Genomic DNA, 24,373 nt, shown 5'->3' with positions numbered 1-24,373 from the left:
ACCTTACATACAGGGTTGTTGATTTATTTCAAAAAGTCGGAAAAAAAATGTTAATGTTTTATTTTTCTATTGATTTGATTTTTTAAAAAGTTTGAAAAAAGTTTTGATTTTTCGAAAAGTCGAAAAATATTTAATAATTTTTCAAAAAGTTCAAACAATTTTTTTTTGAAAAAGTATTAAAATTTTTCATTTTAATTGTTTTTTTTTTGTATTATGACTAATTTTCCTTAGCTAAAGTAAATTAATATTATTTAAATTTAATTATTGTAATTGTTTTGGCCCTGATTGTCATTATGCCAGCTAGGAGCAACAAACACAGCACCCCACACAAGGAGAACGCAACCCGTCAAAAGTCGTGCATTTTCTTGCGTACAGTTTTCATTGGTTAGACGCTTTAGCACCTGCTGCCGTCGGAAGAGGAAAATTCGGAGATTGTCTTCCCCACCCGCCCGTAAAACGTGCAGCGTAAAGGCTCGTCCAATGAAAGTTGTACACAACTCTTCGTTAACGTGTTTAAAGGCTAGCTGCGTTCTCCTTGTGTGGGGTGCTGTGTGTTTGTTGCTCCTAGGTGAAAGCAACCATTTTCTTGTACATTTTCATAAATGCATCCAAGGCGATTTCAATTAAAGTAAATACCCTTTTGATTTAAATCAGACACCCCTGCTTGTAAATACAAAAAACATGTCCAACAATGAACTAGTCGATGAGAACAGGAAATAACAATAAAAACTTACGTAACCCACCATGTTGAAAGTAGTTGGCCTTGCGGACGTAGACGCAGACCAGGGCCATCAGCTGCAGCTGCGACAGTCGCTGCCGGGTCGAAGAGGGCAGAGGCAAAAGGTCGCGCAGGTTGGCGATCTCGGCGTTGATCAGGTCACGACGAAGTTTGGACGCGCCCTTCGTCGATTTGTTCGCGTCGAAACTGAAAAATACGAACACAATCTTTAAAAACAATTGTTTGAAATCCAAGATTTCAACGGTGTATACTGTGAATAGTATAAGAATATATTACTATTTTTACATTAGATAGAGTAATACAATGACGTAAATTTTGAGCCGTGGTGGGGTGTTAGCTCCCATAGTAAAGGGCCTCCAGCTTGCGAAGATATGTTTCAATTTAATGGCCTAGATAAATACTTTTGCCCCAAGATATATATTGTAAACTTCTGATAATACCAACGCAGCGTAATTGGTTAATTGTTACTTACAATACTTATCATGAAATAAAGTTGTTTTGTTAATAAATAAAAAGGAACATTTTCAAAAATACTAAGTTTCATTAGGATTATCCTGCTCATAATATGAAAGGTTATTTCATCATAAATATTAAGGTCATTTAATCATAAATATTAAGGTTATTTAATCATAAATATTAAGGTCATTTAATCATAAACATTAAGGTCATTTAATCATAAATATAAAGGTTATTTAATCATAAATATTAAGGCCATTTAATCATAAATATTAAGGTAATTTAATCATAAATATTAAGGTCATTTAATACTAAATATTAATTTCAGTGATTCCATAAATATTAAGCTTATTTGATCCATAAATATTAAGCTTATTTGATCCATAAATATTAAGCTTATTTGATCCATAAATATTAAGCTTATTTGATCCATAAATATTAAGGTTATTTGACCCATAAATTTAAATTTTATTGGTTCCATAAATATTATGGTTATTTGAACCATAAATATTAAGGTTTTTTGATCATTAATATTAAGTTTAACTTTCATAAATATTAAGTTTAACTTTCATAAATATTAAGTTTAACTTTCATAAATATTAAGTTTAACTTTCATAAATATTAAAAAAAATCTAAATATAAATTTATGGATAATACAATAAAACTATATTTGTGTTTGATTGATCTCGCCAACCGCGGGGATTTTAATTTGACAATTAATAACTTAATTATGTTATTTTTTCCAGCCTCTTCAAAACGTACCAGGAAAAGCAAACGTTTAATTCAATAAGGTATTTCAAATAGAGGAAAAATGAAAGAAAAGAAATTTAAGCCGGCCAAACACGCCGTTTAATAGAATTTAAAAGTACACGAGGCAATAGGAAGTACATTTTCTCATAAACGATCCACCGAAGCCTTTAATCCTATCTGCTCGGCCCATCTCGATGATCATCAGTTGTCAAATTTACACAATGGACGACTCTGCTATATACCCAATGGCATGACAACCACACAAAAAAAGCCAATGCTCGCTTACCTATTAAGTAACGCCTGAAGTAAATGATATTTCTCTTAAGAGATAAGTATCCATTCGGAAAGAATTAAAACAGGAAAATGCGCGGAACTTTATTGAATTTTTTTTAAATAAAATCAAATTAATCGATTTTTTTTATTTAATACGGATTTTTTTTTATTTTATTGGATTTATTGACTTTTATACAATTAACGCTCTTTTCCTGTATAATTATCGGATGTTTTACTTTTATCAGTTAGCTAATCTTGAATTAAATTAAATCTGAATTAAATTTAATTATTACTTAATATTTTAGTTTTCTCAGATTTTCTATTTTAATTTTTTAAGAACCTATTTTTTGGAATTTTTTATTCCTCCATTGAAATACATTGTGTGATTTAAATTATATTTTAAAACAAGTTCATTTAAATCAGCCAACCCTGGTACAGTGTTTGTAACGATGAACAATTATAATATTACACTGGTATTTCACCACACACATTTATTTTTAAACCTTTATGAAAAATCAGCAGGAGCCTGCAAGGTACCAGTTTCAAGCAAATAACACGAGTAGTATAGAGAAACGGATACTTCTCACGTTTGATAAATATTATATACTTCTGGTAACCCCGAAAGTAACTTAAATAACCCAATGGCCGCGGGCTACGACTTCCCATGTTTTCTCTCTCTATAAGTTCTCTTTATCATTTTACATAACGGAGGTCGCTCTACCGTAACCCGGCAGCGTGTATCCGTAGCCACGAGACGGGTAAAATCACTCTCAATAGCGCGATGAAAGAATGTCCGCTTACGCTACCGAAATTGAACTAAACATTTTAAAAAGAATTGTACGGCGAAACTCAGATCGTGAGATTTTGTTTCTGTAATGTCCGATTTTTTTCGTTAAGCCTCGTTATGGTTATTCCCCCCCGGCATGTACACCCCCGATCATGTTCTTAGCTAATGGAATACCGGAAGAACCGATTCCCCCAAACGTCAGCGGTATTTATTAATAAACATATCTGTACAAAGCGCTGTTTTCGCTTCGGGGCGAAACGTAACCTCTGAGATAAAACAAAAGTTATAGCGAGAATGCGCGCGAGGGGCTTTATGGGAAAATAGCCGGGTCCGTTCAACGTTCTTTTAACACGATGTTAATGGTCTATCAAGACCCATACGAGGGGTAACGGTAACGTTGAAGATCCAATATTGGCCTGATATTATTTAGAAGTTAGTTGCCCCGGTCGACAGACATTCTAAAGAGATTATAGTTTATACTTTTTATTTTCTGAAGAATGGCGTGGGAAAACCTTTCCAGAAATGACCGATAATATATAGGCCCTACAGCTTTTCTTTTTAGGCTTTAAAAGCTTCGACGCTTTATATTCGTATCTACAAAGTTTAAAACTCTTATAGAGCGTTTAGTAAATATTATAAAGTAAAAAATATTTACATTGGTGTTCTTCACATTAAAATTATCTTACTTTTAATCTTTAATGAGCCAAAAAGTGATGACTTTTAATTTATATCGTAGTTAAAGGATCGTTTTAAAATACTAGGTAGTTATTAAATTTCTCCTATTTACTGATAGAAATGTGTATCCTTCTGATAGAAATGAGTATCCTTCTAATAGAAATGAATATCCTTCTGACAAAAATGAATATCCTTCTGACAAAAATGAATATCCTTCTGACAAAAATGAATATCCTACTGATAGAAATGAATATCCTACTGATAGAAATGAATATCCTTCTGACAAAAATTAATATCCTTCTGACAAAAATGAATATCCTTCTGACAAAAATGAATATCCTTCTGACCAAAATGAATATCCTTCTAACAAAAATGCATATCCTTCTGACAAAAATGAATATCCTACTGATAGAAATGAATATCCTACTGATAGAAATGAATATCCTTCTGACAAAAATGAACATCCTACTGATAGAAATGAATATCCTTCTGAAAAAAAAATGAATATCCTTCTGACAAAAATGAATATCCTTCTGACAAAAATAAATATCCTTCTGACAAAAATGAATATCCTTCTGACAAAAATGAATATCCTACTGATAGAAATGAATATCCTTCTGACAAAAATGAATACCCTTCTGACAAAAATGAATACCCTTCTGACAAAAAGAATATCCTTCTGACAAAAATGAATATCCTTCTGACAAAAATGAATATCCTTCTGACAAAAATGAATATCCTTCTGACCAAAATGAATATCCTTCTGACAAAAATTAATATCCTACTGATGAAAATGAATATCCTTCTGACAAAAATGAATACCCTTCTGACAAAAATGAATATCCTTCTGACAAAAATGAATATACTCCTGATAGAAATGAATATCCATCTCATAGAAATGAATATCCTTCTGACAAAAATGAATATACTCCTGACAAAAATGAATATACTACTGATAGAAATTCAAATACGAAACAAATTCGAGAAGGGGTATATACGACCACAAAAAATTGTGTAGGTAATTCTTTCGGAATTGAATTCAGAAATTCATCAATCAGTGAAAATATATCCGAAAGAGGAGGGGTATAATATCGAGGAGGCAGATGTTGAGAGCATTCGCCCGTAGCTACACACGCATTAAACCCCGAAGAGATGACCTCCAATTTGAAGGGTTAAAATCATATTTTTAATTTAATAAATCGTCGATCTTCAGCTATCTCGACTCGTCTCCAGCACGGTCGAATACGGTTGGTTGGTACGGTAGTTAGGGCAACGTATCTCCGCGTGATGGCGTAAGATGGGCTGGGGTCCTCCATTTCTCTTCGGGAAAGAGTGGGTTGAAATTAACGAGTATTTCTAGAGAGAGTAGGAAAAATAGCTTTTTTTTGTGAGAAAAAGGGATAATCCAGACCAGACGCGGAATATAAAGTCATTACGCGGTGCTTTCTTGTTATTAACACAGATATATTATTTATACGTGGTCTTGATTATAAATTTTATTTTGAGCGTCTCCCATTCCCGGCGCGCAAGGTCAAATATAAAATATGAAAATCCCCCTTTTTTACCGAGTAACTTAACTGAAAAAATAGGAGGAGACCTCGATATTATTGGATCGTACGTTTTTTTTAAATAAAAATTCCCACACATTTAAATAAAAATAAAACAAATATATATTGAGAAAAATATTAAGTCGACTCCCAAATATCGTAGAAATACCGATAACTTAACTGGAAAAATAGGAGGAGACCTCGATATTATTGGATCGTACGTTTTTTTTAAATAAAAATTCCCACACATTTAAATAAAAATAAAACAAATATATAGATTGAGAAAAATATTAAGTCGACTCCCAAATATCGTAGAAATACCGATAACTTAACTGGAAAAATAGGAGGAGACCTCGATATTATTGGATCGTACGTTTTTTTTAAATAAAAATTCCCACACATTTAAATAAAAATAAAACAAATATATAGATTGAGAAAAATATTAAGTCGACTCCCAAATATCATAGAAATACCGATAACTTAACTGGAAAAATAGGAGGAGACCTCGATATTATTGGATCATACGTTTTTTTTAAATAAAAATTCCCACACATTTAAATAAAATTAAAACAAGTATATAGATTGAGAAAAATATTAAGTCGACTCCCAAATATCGTAGAAATAAAATGTAGTTAATTACGCGATCGGGATATTGATAGTGACAGAATATTAATGATGATAGTAAACTTAAACAAGAGTGTTGACGGACAGCTAAGACCAAAGGCAAACTTACTATCTCGTACCATTAACTACTACAATATTTAACGGTACTATAACTTCTCTTAAAACTAAACCTCTTTCCCAGATAAGTAACTTGAATTTTTAAAAACGGGGTTTGTTTTGGAAACATAAGTCTATAATTATAAAGGTATAATTATAAAAAGTTGGCGGAAATTTTCTTTAAGCTGGCCATTTTGTGCAGCGCAAAGAGGTTTTCAAAGACGGCGCCAGAGTGTAGCCTAAATATTATGACTAATCGTGAAAGTGTTATTTTGTTGCATTAGCTTATAGAAAAAACCACCCAATTATCTGTAGTCTGTAGAAATTTTAATTGTCTATTTAAGTCGTAATCCTTAGTATAGAAAATTCAAAAAATATTTTAAACTGTTTATAAATCAAAGAACTCACAATGGACAGAAAACTCTTAATTTTTCTATGTAAATTAACACGTTAATTATTCTTCGCGAGCTTGAGTGCAAATCGCGTATATTGTTAAGTAAACATAAGACGATTAACGCCATCTATTGACCGTGGATTTTTACCAATGATAAATATCAATTTTAGAATAGAGCTGCGTTTGAAATAGACCCGTTATCAATCCAAACCATTCCCGTTAAAACAATATTCATTCCCATCCTATTTCCCTTCAAATTTTTGCGTTCCACCCATTAACACTCCATTTGACATACATTTTCTAATTTCCGTCCATTCCCGATTCAATTTATATTTCCATTTCCTAACCGTAAATAATATATGACTATCTGGGTAAATGGTAAAATATAGTTTCAACATTTATATCGTGTATAGAAGTATCTATAACTAACTATTTGTATATGACGATTGCCAATAGTATCCTACAAAAGCAGACCGTTCTAAACTGGAAAATAGCATCAACAAATTCCCGTCGCTCAACCGTTAAAAAGTACTTAATATCAATTTATGGTTGAAGCCACACTGAACAACAACAAAACACCAGTTCAAAATAATACGCAAACTCGTTCACGCGCGTATGTGTAATTGATTCTTTGACGCTACGAGAAAAAATAACACAAATTAGGTTACAAGAATACAAGTGTAATTTATCAGTGAAATAACTAGCTTGTAACGTAATATTTTTAAATAAATCGCAAACCACTGTCGCCCAAAACGAGAAGCCGCGAGACAAATCTTCGTATCGGCCATAATAATTAGCAAAGAAACGGATTAGAAGGAAGATTGGAACACTCATTAACCCGAATGAAGTGGTTCGAACTTCGAAACCAAAGCGTAACCGCATGCTGGACGTTATTTTAGAGTTCACAATTAACTAAACCTTATAAACGTTTTCTATCGAGTTTCTACAAAGCGTATAGAAGACTATACACGAGTCAACTGCTCCCGTTATTTTCTATTGGATAATTAATTCCCTAACAATATGTTTCTATATAGTTTCGTTAAAATAATATAGAAGAGTTTAGAATACTTAATACGTTTCATGCGCTCTACAAATATTGCTATACAATTTTATATTTCAATTTCTATAGCAAAATAACATGACCAGAATTTGTATAGGTTTTCAATATCTTAAACATTCCTATGCAGAAAATACGCTATTTTCCATTACAAAACATTTCTATACAGTTTCTATAAAATCCAAATTAAATAAAAACCCGACCTTAGCTATTAGTTAGAGATGGCTGTAGTGTAATTAGACTAACAAATTATTTTTATATGTTGTTAAGGTGCAACGCTGCGAATATCTAGTACCGATGTCCGACACTTCGAGCTAAATTAACGTGTTAATAGACGCTAGCATAAACTCTATTTATGTCTTACTCAACTTGTTAAAATGTTCCACGCGCGTCTTGATATTTTAGCGCAAGCGGGCTCGAGCGATTCGCGCGTGCTCCTTGAAATTAAAAAAATAATGCGCGAGCCTTCTACGCTAAAATATTAAAGAGCGCGTGGTACATTTTAACAAGTTGAACAAGACATTAATAATTTATGCTAGCGCCTATTAAATTCGGTCTAATTATAATGATTTGGAACGCGTTTAGAAATGTTGAAAAATCCTGAAAGAGTTATGGGTAATACAAAAATATTTCTAATGCGATATACGCCTCGAAAAAGAATGCTTAAATTAAAAAAAATCGATTTATTTGATTGAAATGGAGTTTTTATTTATTTTAATTGATTTTTAATTAATATTAATTAAAATTAATTAATTAATATTAAAAATTTAATTGCATTTTCTCTGAATTGAAATTGATTGAATTGATTTCTAATTTAAATCAAACAACCCTGCTTAAAGTCCATTATAAAACATCTTATAAAAAAAATTCTTTATACGTTACAGGAAAAGTTTGGAGAAATTTTTGCCATTTTAAAATACAGGCAAATAAATCTATTTAATAAAATAAAATTTTCCAAATAAAATAATTGCGAAATTGAAATACAAGAAGAAGGCATTTTTTGTTGCGAAATGAAGTAAGGCGTAGAAGGAAGTGGAGCTTTTAAAAATGATGGGTGGAATTCTTTTCACTGTTTTCTTCTCGCCAGCATCAACTACGAGGGCTATTCTTCGGACCAACGACATTAAATTACAGGGATGGTCCTCGACTGGCGAAAAAGGCCATTATATTTACGTACGGAGATTTGCACTGCGCCCGCCGACCGGCTTTCATTGTACGTACGACGTGCCTCAATTTTATATATATATATATATTTTATTCTTTCTCCTTTTTGGCTTCATTCATTTAAGACATCAACATCATCTAGCTGGGCTGCAGGCGGGGTCCTCCTACTACCAACGACACCCATTCAAGCCGAAAGGGGGGCACAACCAACTAAGTTAATCTGTCTAAATTCGGACAAATATAAACACCGTATAATATGGAGTGCAATTATCGGATAAAGCGCGAGTTAATGCAGGCGTCTCTAACCATTATTATTCGTTTTGTGGGTCAAGTTAAAGGCGGATATTTACTTACAAATTCACTTCATCATCGTCATAGCAACCGCGACTATTTTTAATTTTTCCTAAGTAGATTTTGTAATTGACACTAAAGTCAAGAACCTTATGGACTAAAACCTCAGTGCATAACCTAGGTTCGACGAAGTTTTCTAAATTTTGACCAAACCCCACAAATATTCAACAGGGTTCGTACAAAAATTTCCAGAATTAAATTCCCTGACATTTCCAGGTTTTGCCTGGCCAAATTACCAAATTTTCCCTGACCATTTTTGAAGAATAAATGATTTTTAAGGTAAAATCTTGAAAAATATTTATTATGTTTCATTATTTATTTGCCCGATTTTTTTGGGGGTCATTTTAAAATTCCCTTACTTTTTTAACCATTTTCAAATTTCCTGACCTTTTGGAAACATTTTGAAATTCCCTGACTTTTCCAGGTCGTGTACGAACCCTGTTTAACCTTTAAAACTACGAATATAATTTTAAAAATATTATAGAAATATCGCTTATGAAACTGTTTAAATTTGGATCCATCTTAAAACAAGATGCATCGAATTCCGTATGGATCAAATAATTTTCAATAAATCGAAAAAAGTAGAACTTTACGAATTGTAATTTAATAAATTGAACCAAAAATTTATAACACACTTTTGAATCCAAATTTCGATCAAATTCGAATTTTGATTTGCCCAATTTTGGATACTATTCGTAATAACACTTTAAGGGATGGAACGATTTTACTAAATTGAATTCCGATGACAGTTCTCAAGAATTTCGTTAAAAAACAATTTGTAAGGATTTCTGCAAAAGCCGGTCGTAGTATTCCCCATAAAAGGGTCAAGCTAAAATTTGGTCGAATTTAATTTTAGGGAAATCCCCTTTTAAAAGAGTGAGAGAGCTCTTTCCTTTTAATAATATAAGACGTTGAAATGGATATTACATATTCGACTCGCCTAGCGCGGGGAGTAGTAACTTCTCGGAATCTCGTAAGGCAGCGTGGGCATTGAGCATTTTTATGTAATAAAACGCTGCATATATATATATTTTTTTTAAGAGTTGTAGAATCCGGCCACCTCCCCTGAAACCGAGAGCACGTGGCAAACCCGCGCCTTCCGTCATTATTATGACGACCGCGCGCGCGCGCCTGGGTATATATATATTACCACGAATGTATTCGTGTTAGCAGAGAATACCAAAAATATGAGGATAATACACGACTGCCACTCCAGCCTCCGTTTTCATAATACCCAGGTAGATATTCTCCGCCTATACCCGGAGAGATTACCTTGGATAATACCGCAGTGTCGTCCCCCCTTACCGGGAGAAAGATTACGCCGGCAAAGGCGGAGGGGCGTGGTTTTTCTTCGGGAATCACGGGACGAACGTATTCTCAGTTCATCCGAAGACATTCTCGTGTCCGATTCGAAGAAGAAGGCAGAAGCGGGAGGATATACCTACGCCCAAAAGACATCAACTCGGCGGTCCATTATATAATAAATGCTAACGTGTCCCCACCTCGGCGATGTAACACAATAAGAGTTCTTTGAGCTGGTTTCCTGATATCAAAAGTGACCGAGTAGTCGGAGAATGAGATATTCCCGCAGTTGGTTTATGAATGGGCGAAACCCAGGGCGGTAAAATGCCGCTGTTATATTCGCTAATATTTTCATTCTGATTCGGGTTGATACGTACAAAGATTTCTTTTACAAGATTTTTTCCATTCCTACGTCAAAGTAAACGCTTTATTATACTAAAAGCGGGATAAATGCTTTGAGGGTAAATTTTAATGGCGATTTGAAAGGTTTGGAGATAATTAGCTAAGAGCAAAAGCTTTCGAGAATGGTGAATTTGTTTGATAAAAGAGTGACATTTTCGGTGAAGCTTAGATGGAAATTTAACTTTTTTTAAAAGGATCCCCTCCGAAATGTTGTTCTGATGGCGGCTTTCTTGCAAGGCTTTCTATGGAATGTTAGAAAACCTTATCCTCTCTACAGAATGTTAGAAAACTTTAGCCTTTCTACAGAATGTTAGAAAACCTTAGCCTTTCTACAGAATGTTAGAATACCTTAGCCTTTCTACAGAATGTTAGAAAACCTTAGCCTTTCTACAGAATGTTAGAATACCTTAGCCTTTCTACAGAATGTTAGAAAACCTTAGCCTTTCTACAGAATGTTAGAAAACTTTAGCCTTTCTACAGAATGTTAGAAAACCTTAGCCTTTCTACAGAATGTTAGAAAACCTTAGCCTTTCTACAGAATGTTAGAAAACCTTAGCCTTTCTACAGAATGTTAGAAAACCTTAGCCTTTCTACAGAATGTTAGAATATCTTAGCCTTTCTACAGAATGTTAGAAAAATTAGCCTTTCTACAGAATGTTAGAATATCTTAGCCTTTCTACAGAATATTAGAATATCTTAGCCTTTCTACAGAATGTTAGAATATCTTAGCCTTTCTACAGAATGTTAGAATATCTTAGCCTTTCTACAGAATGTTAGAATATCTTAGCCTTTCTACAGAATGTCAGAATATCTTAGCCTTTCTATAAAATGTTAGAAAACCTTAGCCTTTATAAAGAATATTAGATAACCTTAACCTTTCTATACAATGTTAGAAATAATTATACTTTCTATAAAACGTTGAAAAGCCGTAGCTTTTCTATAAGATGTTAGTAAACATTAGCCTTCCTTTAGCGATTTAGAAAAGCGTAAGGCCTATTGAATTTAGAAAACTTTGCTTTTCTAAAACAAATCTAGAAATTTGAGAATGAAAATAAATCATAACAAAATCCATTTCTATAAAGAACTAGATATTTCAATATTTGACGTAAATATAAACATACAAATATGAAGATCGCCTACACAAGAAATAAATAAATTAACTTTCAAGAGAAGTCGAAAATTTCAAAAATGAAATGACAAGCCGAGCGACATATAGGCCAGAGATATATTCACTTTAAAGACTCCACCGAAAAGAAGATCAAAGTCGGCTCATGGCGTGTTTGCCAACGTCTCTCGTCTTTTATATACAGTGATATCCCATCAACAATACCAACCAAAAGCGCGACGGACGACACAAAAACACCAAAAACAAGTTAGCCAAAGGTAAGGTATAGTTCGGCGTCACCATCTACATTCGTGAAACCGAACATTTTGAGATAGAAGCACTGTAATCATATTTTATTAATAATTTAATACAAATTTAATTTTTAATTTTAATTTAATAGTAATTAAATTTTAATTTTAATATTCATTTAATTCTTAAAATCAATTTAATATTCATTTAATTCTTAATATCAATTTAAAATTCATTTAGTTCTTAATATCAATTTAATATTCATTTAATTCTTAAAATCAATTTAATATTCATTTAATTCTTAATATCAATTTAAAATTCATTTAGTTCTTAATATCAATTTAAAATTCATTTAGTTCTTAATATCAATTTAAAATTCATTTAGTTCTTAATATCAATTTAATATTCATTTAGTTCTTAATATCAATTTAAAATTCATTTAGTTCTTAATATCAATTTAATATTCATTTATTTCTTAATATCAATTTAAAATTCATTTATTTCAAGAATGTATTTATTTATACTCAGGGAGAATGAATGTGTCGAGATTATTTTTAGCGTTTCTCCATTTCCACCCGTTGGGCCCTCCGGTATGCTCCTCCGCTTTAATAAAATCAAATAATACTGCAATCTCATTGGTTCTTAAAAATTACGTTTTTCGACGCGATTAACGCTGCTGCGAGGACGCAAAATATAAGACCGCTTCCTTTCCCCCCCCCCCCCTTAGCGTGACGGGGTTAGGGGCTCAACGTGTCCGTCGATAGTCTCGACATATTCATTCTCACTGAGTATAAATAAATACATTCTTGTTTATTTCTTAATATCAATTTAATATTCATTTATTTCTTAATATCAATTTAATATTCATTTATTTCTTAATATCAATTTAATATTCATTTATTTCTTAATATCAATTTAATATTCATTTATTTCTTAATATCAATTTAATATTCATTTATTTCTTAATATCAATTTAATATTCATTTATTTCTTAATATCAATTTAATATTCATTTATTTCTTAATATCAATTTAATATTCATTTATTTCTTAATATCAATTTAATATTCATTTATTTCTTAATATCAATTTAATATTCATTTATTTCTTAATATCAATTTAATATTCATTTATTTCTTAATATCAATTTAATATTCATTTATTTCTTAATATCAATTTAATATTCATTTATTTCTTAATATCAATTTAATATTCATTTATTTCTTAATATCAATTTAATATTCATTTATTTCTTAATATCAATTTAATATTCATTTATTTCTTAATATCAATTTAATATTCATTTATTTCTTAATATCAATTTAATATTCATTTATTTCTTAATATCAATTTAATATTCATTTATTTCTTAATATCAATTTAATATTCATTTATTTCTTAATATCAATTTAATATTCATTTATTTCTTAATATCAATTTAATATTCATTTATTTCTTAATATCAATTTAATATTCATTTATTTCTTAATATCAATTTAATATTCATTTATTTCTTAATATCAATTTAATATTCATTTATTTCCTAATATCAATTTAATATTCATTTATTTCTTAATATCAATTTAATATTCATTTATTTCTTAATATCAATTTAATATTCATTTATTTCTTAATATCAATTTAATATTCATTTATTTCTTAATATCAATTTAATATTCATTTATTTCTTAATATCAATTTAATATTCATTTATTTCTTAATATCAATTTAATATTCATTTATTTCTTAATATCAATTTAATATTCATTTATTTCTTAATATCAATTTAATATTCATTTATTTCTTAATATCAATTTAATATTCATTTATTTCTTAATATCAATTTAATATTCATTTATTTCTTAATATCAATTTAATATTCATTTATTTCTTAATATCAATTTAATATTCATTTATTTCTTAATATCAATTTAATATTCATTTATTTCTTAATATCAATTTAATATTCATTTATTTCTTAATATCAATTTAATATTCATTTATTTCTTAATATCAATTTAATATTCATTTATTTCTTAATATCAATTTAATATTCATTTATTTCTTAATATCAATTTAATATTCATTTATTTCTTAATATCAATTTAATATTCATTTATTTCTTAATATCAATTTAATATTCATTTATTTCTTAATATCAATTTAATATTCATTTATTTCTTAATATCAATTTAATATTCATTTATTTCTTAATATCAATTTAATATTCATTTATTTCTTAATATCAATTTAATATTCATTTATTTCTTAATATCAATTTAATATTCATTTATTTCTTAATATCAATTTAATATTCATTTATTTCTTAATATCAATTTAATATTCATTTATTTCTTAATATCAATTTAATATTCATTTATTTCTTAATATCAATTTAATATTCATTTATTTCTTAATATCAATTTAATATTCATTTATTTCTTAATATCAATTTAATATTCATTTATTTCTTAATATCAATTTAATATTCATTTATTTCTTAATATCAATTTAATATTCATTTATTTCTTAATATCAATTTAATATTCATTTATTTCTTAATATCAATTTAATATTCATTTATTTCTTAATATCAATTTAATATTCATTTATTTCTTAATATCAATTTAATATTCATTTATTTCTTAATATCAATTTAATATTCATTTATTTCTTAATATCAATTTAATATTCATTTATTTCTTAATATCAATTTAATATTCATTTATTTCTTAATATCAATTTAATATTCATTTATTTCTTAATATCAATTTAATATTCATTTATTTCTTAATATCAATTTAATATTCATTTATTTCTTAATATCAATTTAATATTCATTTATTTCTTAATATCAATTTAATATTCATTTATTTCTTAATATCAATTTAATATTCATTTATTTCTTAATATCAATTTAATATTCATTTATTTCTTAATATCAATTTAATATTCATTTATTTCTTAATATCAATTTAATATTCATTTATTTCTTAATATCAATTTAATATTCATTTATTTCTTAATATCAATTTAATATTCATTTATTTCTTAATATCAATTTAATATTCATTTATTTCTTAATATCAATTTAATATTCATTTATTTCTTAATATCAATTTAATATTCATTTATTTCTTAATATCAATTTAATATTCATTTATTTCTTAATATCAATTTAATATTCATTTATTTCTTAATATCAATTTAATATTCATTTATTTCTTAATATCAATTTAATATTCATTTATTTCTTAATATCAATTTAATATTCATTTATTTCTTAATATCAATTTAATATTCATTTATTTCTTAATATCAATTTAATATTCATTTATTTCTTAATATCAATTTAATATTCATTTATTTCTTAATATCAATTTAATATTCATTTATTTCTTAATATCAATTTAATATTCATTTATTTCTTAATATCAATTTAATATTCATTTATTTCTTAATATCAATTTAATATTCATTTATTTCTTAATATCAATTTAATATTCATTTATTTCTTAATATCAATTTAATATTCATTTATTTCTTAATATCAATTTAATATTCATTTATTTCTTAATATCAATTTAATATTCATTTATTTCTTAATATCAATTTAATATTCATTTATTTCTTAATATCAATTTAATATTCATTTATTTCTTAATATCAATTTAATATTCATTTATTTCTTAATATCAATTTAATATTCATTTATTTCTTAATATCAATTTAATATTCATTTATTTCTTAATATCAATTTAATATTCATTTATTTCTTAATATCAATTTAATATTCATTTATTTCTTAATATCAATTTAATATTCATTTATTTCTTAATATCAATTTAATATTCATTTATTTCTTAATATCAATTTAATATTCATTTATTTCTTAATATCAATTTAATATTCATTTATTTCTTAATATCAATTTAATATTCATTTATTTCTTAATATCAATTTAATATTCATTTATTTCTTAATATCAATTTAATATTCATTTATTTCTTAATATCAATTTAATATTCATTTATTTCTTAATATCAATTTAATATTCATTTATTTCTTAATATCAATTTAATATTCATTTATTTCTTAATATCAATTTAATATTCATTTATTTCTTAATATCAATTTAATATTCATTTATTTCTTAATATCAATTTAATATTCATTTATTTCTTAATATCAATTTAATATTCATTTATTTCTTAATATCAATTTAATATTCATTTATTTCTTAATATCAATTTAATATTCATTTATTTCTTAATATCAATTTAATATTCATTTATTTCTTAATATCAATTTAATATTCATTTATTTCTTAATATCAATTTAATATTCATTTATTTCTTAATATCAATTTAATATTCATTTATTTCTTAATATCAATTTAATATTCATTTATTTCTTAATATCAATTTAATATTCATTTATTTCTTAATATCAATTTAATATTCATTTATTTCTTAATATCAATTTAATATTCATTTATTTCTTAATATCAATTTAATATTCATTTATTTCTTAATATCAATTTAATATTCATTTATTTCTTAATATCAATTTAATATTCATTTATTTCTTAATATCAATTTAATATTCATTTATTTCTTAATATCAATTTAATATTCATTTATTTCTTAATATCAATTTAATATTCATTTATTTCTTAATATCAATTTAATATTAACTTAATTTGATTACGCTTATACGTTTAACGTCTAGCCCTACTAGATAGAGGAATTCATATCCCTAGAACAGACAACGACGAAGCGAAGCGACAAAACCCATTTATATACTCTCCTTTGAGCAGGTTTACAAATATTCAAGGACCGCTCTATATTTGGCAATGGTGTCAACCGAAACGATATTGATGAAATGCGTCCTTTTATCGGCGTATAACTGCGGAGCCATCTATGACGGGCCATTCTAAAAATCAAACACACGAACTCCGGGGTCGAATACACAAGAGAGTGACACTTGGAGGAAAAAAAACAAAATATAATATTATAGGCTAAAGATATAAATGAATTAATGTGGAGCGGGACCAACGAAGAAGATAAAAGTGGAAGAGTTGAGAATGGATGAAACCGCTGCGGGGGAAAACGCTAGCGAGATCATTCAAGCATTACCGGGCATTAAGGAGAAAGAAGAGCCCTCACTAAGCCCGTAATAAGGCAATTCTCTTTAAATAAATATATATAGAGCCTTCTCTTCTGTCAAAAAAGGCAGAAAAATAAGAAGACTTTTTTTAATAATAAATGAGGCCAAAATAATCATCTTTTTTTTTTGCTTTTTTAAGTCGCCGGAGAAATAGATCACAACCGGGCATATTAAAAATAAAGAGAGATGACCGCTGGTAATTTTCAGGTGACCTTTCCGTGTTAAGGAGTCTTCAAGCAACGCTACATTTTAAGCAGGATTTTAAATGTCATTCTGAGGGTCTATCTGTATCCTGTTACGAATTCATAGGAGGACGGAATGAAACCATCGAATTAAACTTAACTATAATTTAATAATTTAAAAAATTATATTAATTATTAAATCTCATATCCAAAATAATTTATGATTATTTTTAAGAAATTAATTCGAATTGTTTTTTTACTTTATAACATTTAAAGCCAGGTTTTCTTGACAAAGTGATTATTTGCGTATAATGGGAATATTAAACGAATTTAAATTAATCTTAATTAAGTTGACATTGCTATACAGAAACTACTTTTATATTAAATACATTTTACTATAAAATATATTTAAATCGTAGATTGTTTTACGAAATCATTTGATTTAAAGTGCTATCATAAAATTAACGATATTTATATTAAATAGTTGATGTTTTATACGCATATACCTAATTTTTTCAGTAATATTGTCTTTTATACAAAGTCATATAAAACGTATCAGATCATAAACGTTTTTTTATTGGTTGTTTCTATAAACAATCACTATTAAATTAACTACAAAATACCAAAAGTTACAATATGTAATTTTTATAAGGTAATTTATTTATATTAATACATTTCAAGAAATCACATTCTTTGGAATAATTTTGGCGATATTTATAGAAACCTTTAAATTAAAATGTCTTTAAAAATATTTCCATTAGGAATATCTATAAATTACTCTAAAGGTTTCTATAGAGCAAATTTCTATAGCCTGTTACTCTTTCAAACTTAACGTTCATACCAAATGGACTAAAACCATAGCAGTTATGACGACATAATATAATTTTATTCGCCATTTTTTCAAAATGTCGTCAAATTTCAACCAAAACCAATAAGAAGCGACCAATAAATACGCAACAATTCACACAAATAGATTACTAATTTCGACAGTTAAAACGTCACGCACCTTAAGATTAGTAACCCAATCATTTCCCACTTATTTGAATAGTAATACTTTTTATAATAAAATATACATATGAAAAATAATAAACCCGGTTTTATAAGGCTCTTCTGAAAAGAGTATACGGAAATATTGTTGTTAAATAATTTGACGAAAGCCAAATGACTACAATCGAAAATGGTAAACAAAATATACCCATTAATCAAAACTAGATAAAAGTAGGCTAAACGCCACGTTTATAAATGGCACAATACGGGGGAAGGGGTCCATTCCACAAGTAAAATTAATGAAACGGAAGTGTTTCATTAATTCAGCACGGGATCGCGCGCGCTCGAACGGATATTGCGCAGTAAATACGAGCGGCCGATGCAATCAAAGAACGTTTCATTGTTTTGGGATGGCAGGGAACAATGACTACTGGGTCCTAGAGAGCCACCCCCTCGCGGATGCCGATATCGGCAAGGTCGGGCGAAAGTTTATAACACCGTTTGTTCCGCTTTTCCGATCCACCAAACAATGCTATTTAACTTCCAGAACGGGGGGCTGACGCAATTGACCGGTAAACAATCGAAAATGAGCGCTTTATGAGTGTTTATTATCGTGACTAAATCGACTTTATTATCACTCTAAACAAGAATGTATTCGGGTGAACGGAGAATATATGACTAGCATCCTGTTATCCCTATGATTCCCTATAAGATAAACCACGCCTCTCAGCCTTTCAGCGGGTAATCTTTCCCCCCTTTTGCCGGTAAAGGGGGGTAGACACTCCGGTACAATCGCGCGCTCTCTTTCCGCGTAGGCGGGGAATATATTCGGGACATCATGAAAACAAAGGCTGTAGTCGGGGCCGCGTATTCCAGCGAATTCGAATACATTCTGGGCAACATTCTCGCTCTTAACTACCTGGTATTCGAGAGAGGGTCCAGAGATTTTGGGCCGGTCATTAAAAAGAAAAGCTTCTGTGTCTGTGATGGCCAAAACACAATAGCTGGAAATATTTTCTTTCTTTTGGAATATAAATACCATGGCTACCATTCTAAATTGAAAATATCTCCACCTTTAACCGATTGAGCTGTGTTGCGTTGCGCTTAGACACGGCCCTATTAAACACCTTGTTGAATCGAAAATTGCGTGATTATGTGGATTAAATTTCCCGTAGCAAAGTTTCCTGGATAAAAAAATCAATAAAGAGGATTTGTAGGATTGTAATCCCAAAATGAATGAAGATTTATACGAATAAATTTACGTACTTTAAATCTACACGCATTTCTATAAAGATACTTAGATATAATGAGTGTTTTAAAATCCAATACGCTAGGTTATCAAAATTGATGTACAGTTTCAACAATAAAATGTTATTATTTTTTAATATTATTTTAAAGTTCTACAAAAAGAGGTGAAATGAAATCCAAGAACAAATGAGAATACTTGAAAAAATATCCCCTGTACTATACTAGAAATAGTAAAATGTTATCGTGTATACAACTTAGAAAAATTTCAAAAGAAACTATACTTCTAGGCAATACTAGAAGCTAAAATATTTTCAGAAATGGTATCGCGTACAAAAACTTTAAAAAAAATACTTCTAGACAATACCAGAAATTATAACAAATAAATAGAAATATATAAAAGGAAAATATGAAATAGAAATGGTGTTTTGTACACAACGTCTTCAAGTGTCTTGAATATAACTTAAAAAAGTAAAAAAACCTAAATATCTGGTATCTTGTACATAACGTAGAAAAGGGAAAAACTATATTTCTATGTATCGTATCGCTATACACAAGGTATAAAAATTAAAAACCTATATTTCTAGGTGTCTTGAATATAACGTAAAAAATCTATATATCTGGTATCTTGTACATAAAGTAGAAAGTTAAAACCCTATATTTCTAGGTACCGTGTACAACGTAGAAAATTAAAAATTCCATATTTATAGGGATCTTGTACACAATGTAGAAAAGGGATAAATTATATTTCTATGTATCGTATCGCGATACATAAGGTAGAAAAATTAAAAACCTATATTTCTAGGTATCGTATCGCGATACATAAGGTAGAAAAATTAAAAACCTATATTTCTAGGTGTCTTGTATATAACGTAAAAAAGTAAAAAATCTATACATCTGGTATCTTGTACATAACGTAGAAAAGGGAAAAACTTTATTTCTAGGTATCGTATCGCGATACATAAGGTATAAAAATTAAAAACCTATATTTCTAGGTATCTTGTGCACAACGTAGAAAAGTGATAACCTATATTTCTAGATATCGCGCTACATAACGTAGAAAAGTGCAAAGTCAATATTTCTAGGTATAGCTAGAAGGCTCAGATTGTCGGAGCTGCAGCCTCGGGGCGAACGGGAGAGAGAGAGGCTGGAAAGATCCGTGGGAAAAACAGCGGCTTGGATCCGGGATGCGAAGAGAGAGTGCAGCAGAGGGCGCCACCGAGGATGGAGAGATGGATGGAAAGACGGAGTCAATAGTTTCGCGGGTTTCTAACAGCCGCCGATAAATTCTTCGAAAGTGATCGAGGGTCAAACTTTTCTTTATTTTATATACGCGTCATTTCTTCTACGGGGAAAATTATTCATTTTTATTATCGCCTAAACAAAACACGTACGCCTTTTTCCACCAAAAGGGTGGGATCCCTTCCAAAACGGATAACGTATTTTAGCTTTCACGTATCGATATATTGAGCGCGCGCCATTACCGAATAAGATAACGCCATTTTCCGCCAAAGAGGAGGAGACTATATAAAAGCCAATTGGGGAAAATTAACATAATTAATGATTTTAGCAAATTATAAGTGTGAAAGGGGAGAATGCGGATCTGGCTTGTTTGCTTAATGGAAAATCTCTAAAATTAATAGTTTGTATAGTTTGCGCTTTTTTAATTAGGACCAAATTTATAATTGGTTATTTATTTTAATGGTAATTTTTTGTTTGGCTCAGTTTTGCACGATTTTGTAAATAAATTTAAAATTAACGCGGCTAAGGTGGAAATTTACTAAGGCAAAATAAAACGAATATTAGCCAAGCATATAGGTCGTAATAATAATATTGTAATAGTCCATGTTACATATAGAATCTTGTAAATATCTATTAGATGTCCTAGAATAATTTCTATAGAAAATTATCTAATTTTTCGACACATTTTCAATGTATATAAAAAATTTATAAAAAAATTCTACATATTCTACAGAATAGTGTAGCTCTTTTCGTTTTAGTTCTAAAAGCAGAAACATCAAAAAATTAAATCTAACAAAATTAAATGTATTAATTTAATTTTCTTATTAATTGATACGTTATTCCAGGAAAAGGTTGCTATTTAATTGGTGACGTAAAATTAAATTTATCTCGTACATTGAGCATTTTATTTCTGGTAGTTATAACTATTAGCGCGAGCGCTTTACGTAACTGAGTTTTTTAAGAGCAATAACTTAATAAAAACCATCCAAACTGCGCCACTCCTGGAAACATTAATAACAACTCATCAAAACTGAGAGATTTAACACTTATCGCACTTTCAAATTAAGTACTTGAAACTGAATATCTTAAAAAACGGCGGGATAGCTGGTAATTCCTACAATTTTGGTAATTACTTGTAATTTAACTATGTAGATATAAGGAATTGTTCAGATGCCGGATCTCCGGTTTAGAATGAATCGAAATCTACCAAATTTCCGGAAAAAAACCCCTTTTCTAATTACAATGAGAGTTACTGTAATACACACACCTACGGAGAGAATGTCTTTCGGAAAACTGACGATTCTGAGAAATACTAGTATTAAGTAAGATGAGGCGCACCCCTAACTCGCTTACCTGGATTGCACGAGCGAACAAATTCTTATGTATTAGACAGACTAAAAGGCATAAATGAAAATGAAATATTATAATTACCATTAAAGATATACTATTTTCATATTAAAAAAATTAATATATATATCAGGGTTGAAAAAAAACCTGTTTTTGTTTTTGTTTAAATCAGGTTTTATTAAACACTGCATTATTTTACTTTTAATCTATTTTTCGCTTTTGTTTAACCGTGCATAAATATTACCAATCAACTAAAAATTAATACGAGTATTATTACAAGTCTCACGTGACCAGAACAAAGTTTTAGTTTTGGTTTCGTTTTTTACAAGTCTCACCAGAACGAAGTTTAAGTTTTAGTTTAATTTTTGAATTTGTATAAATGTAGGGTGACCAGGAAAGTGCCTCGAAAATTTTATAGAAAAAATACAAAATTTCCAAACGAATTAAGGAAAATATAGGAAAAACCAGAAGCAAAAATAAGGATTCTTATCGAAAAACAGTAGATAAAATATAGTGAAATATAGGATGCAGAAGGGTACACGACGACGGAATGTATTCGAGTTATATACTACATGAGAAAACCTCAGGAATTTATAGGAAGGTATTGAAAATATAGGAAATGTGGTCACCTTGTAAATGTTTTAGAATTGTAATCATTTCGGTCAGAAAATGTAAAAACATTCTGGAATAATTTTTAGTTAATTAAAAAAAACAAATTATTAAAAAACCATTGGTTTTATTAAACAATCACTTGGTTTAAACAATGATTTAAACCAGCATTAGTTGCATTCAAAATATAAATATCATGGAGCTGAATTGCATATTGACCTTTTTCCGCTAATTAAAATAATATGGTACATTCATATTCCTTGGGCGTTAAAGGCTCATTTCGTCATTGCATTTAATTAAAAATCGATATTTTAGGTAACCTGAGGACCAAAATTAAATTTCAATTGAAATTTTATTAGCCAACATTTGGTTTTTGGATGAAAAAATCAATACGACTTTTTATTCGTATATTGTTTTATTATTTTTTGTTCATTTAATAGCTTTAAATAAAAGGGATAATAAACAAATTAAAAATGTATTCAGGTACCATTCTAAGGTACACGAATAGGTTCTTAAAAAAAGTTTCAGCTATTTCTATTTGGGAAAAATCCTTCATAAAGATTATCGATATAATTTTCATTCAATTTCATATAATTATATAGAAATGTTTCTATATCCTATCGGACGCTATATAAAATATATAATTACCTTGAATTATCTAGGTTTTTTTCATTATCTATTGAAAAATTACTGAATTTTCATTATTTTTCTGAAGTCATTAGGGTTATTTTTCTAAATATTCCAAATAAATTTCTGTAAAATTAAAAAAAAAAGTATATAGCAAGTGTAAAGCAGTTTTTTCTATATATTTATACCCGAAATTTCTATTTCTTTTTCAAAGGCTACATAATACATTTATTTATATAAATTCTATAGAAATTTCAGCTATTTTTCTATAGGATTCCGAAAACCTTTCTATAGAATGTCCGTAAAATTGTATTTATAAATATATATAAAGTGTAAAGTTTTCAATATTCCATATAAATATCTATAAATATATAGAGAATTATAAAGAATATTGAAAATGTATATATACATATTTAATGTAAAAATTACCTCCACATTTCTAGGTCTTTTTTTCAATGTCCATAGAAAAATACCCAAAATGTCTATAGATTCTATATAAATTGTAGTATTTTTAATAGGAATCCTAATACATTTCTACAGAATATTTTTGTAAACGTTTGAACATAAAATCGTAAAATTGTGGTTGTGACAATTCTGGCTATATTTAGGTAATATAGTCGCAAATGGTGCAAGTGGGGTTTCGAAACGTAAATAAACCCCTTTTTTCCAAGTTAATGAATCTCAACGGGGCCTTTCAACTTTGTAATTCCGAGAATTGGGGAAGAGTAGCGACATACTCCGACGGGCGTTTATGTCAAAACACGCGTAAGAACGCATTATACGCGCAAAGGCACCTTTCGAGAGTGTAAACATCAAGGATTGCCGCAATGTTTTCAGATTCCGATTCCCTGATCATTTTTTAGAGATTTGCACGGTTGCCGAAATATTTTCAAATTAAAATTACCTGAATATATTTTATAGATTTTTTCAAGGCCAAAAATAGACCATATTTAACTTTTATACTTGACTTCTATCAGAAGTTAATGGATTTACTT

General features: G+C 28.6%; 1 protein-coding gene across 1 annotated transcript in view; it reads right to left on the bottom strand.

Annotated features, from left to right (window-relative positions):
* Positions 1-24,373, bottom strand: part of dysf (neuronal PAS domain protein dysfusion) — a 103,137-nt gene that overhangs the window by 75,153 nt on the left and 3,611 nt on the right. The window contains exon 2 of the mRNA XM_090179339.1: positions 735-925. Within this exon, the coding sequence (XP_090035465.1) occupies positions 735-925 (191 nt within the window). The remainder of the gene's footprint in view (positions 1-734; positions 926-24,373) is intronic.

The sequence above is a fragment of the Leiobunum rupestre genome, chromosome 6 (assembly GCF_980474605.1).
Source record: "Leiobunum rupestre chromosome 6, qqLeiRupe1.1.hap1, whole genome shotgun sequence".
NCBI lineage: Eukaryota > Metazoa > Arthropoda > Arachnida > Opiliones > Sclerosomatidae > Leiobunum > Leiobunum rupestre.
The sequence above is the reverse complement of the archived record's forward strand: the minus strand, read 5'-3'. Positions and strand labels throughout refer to the sequence as shown.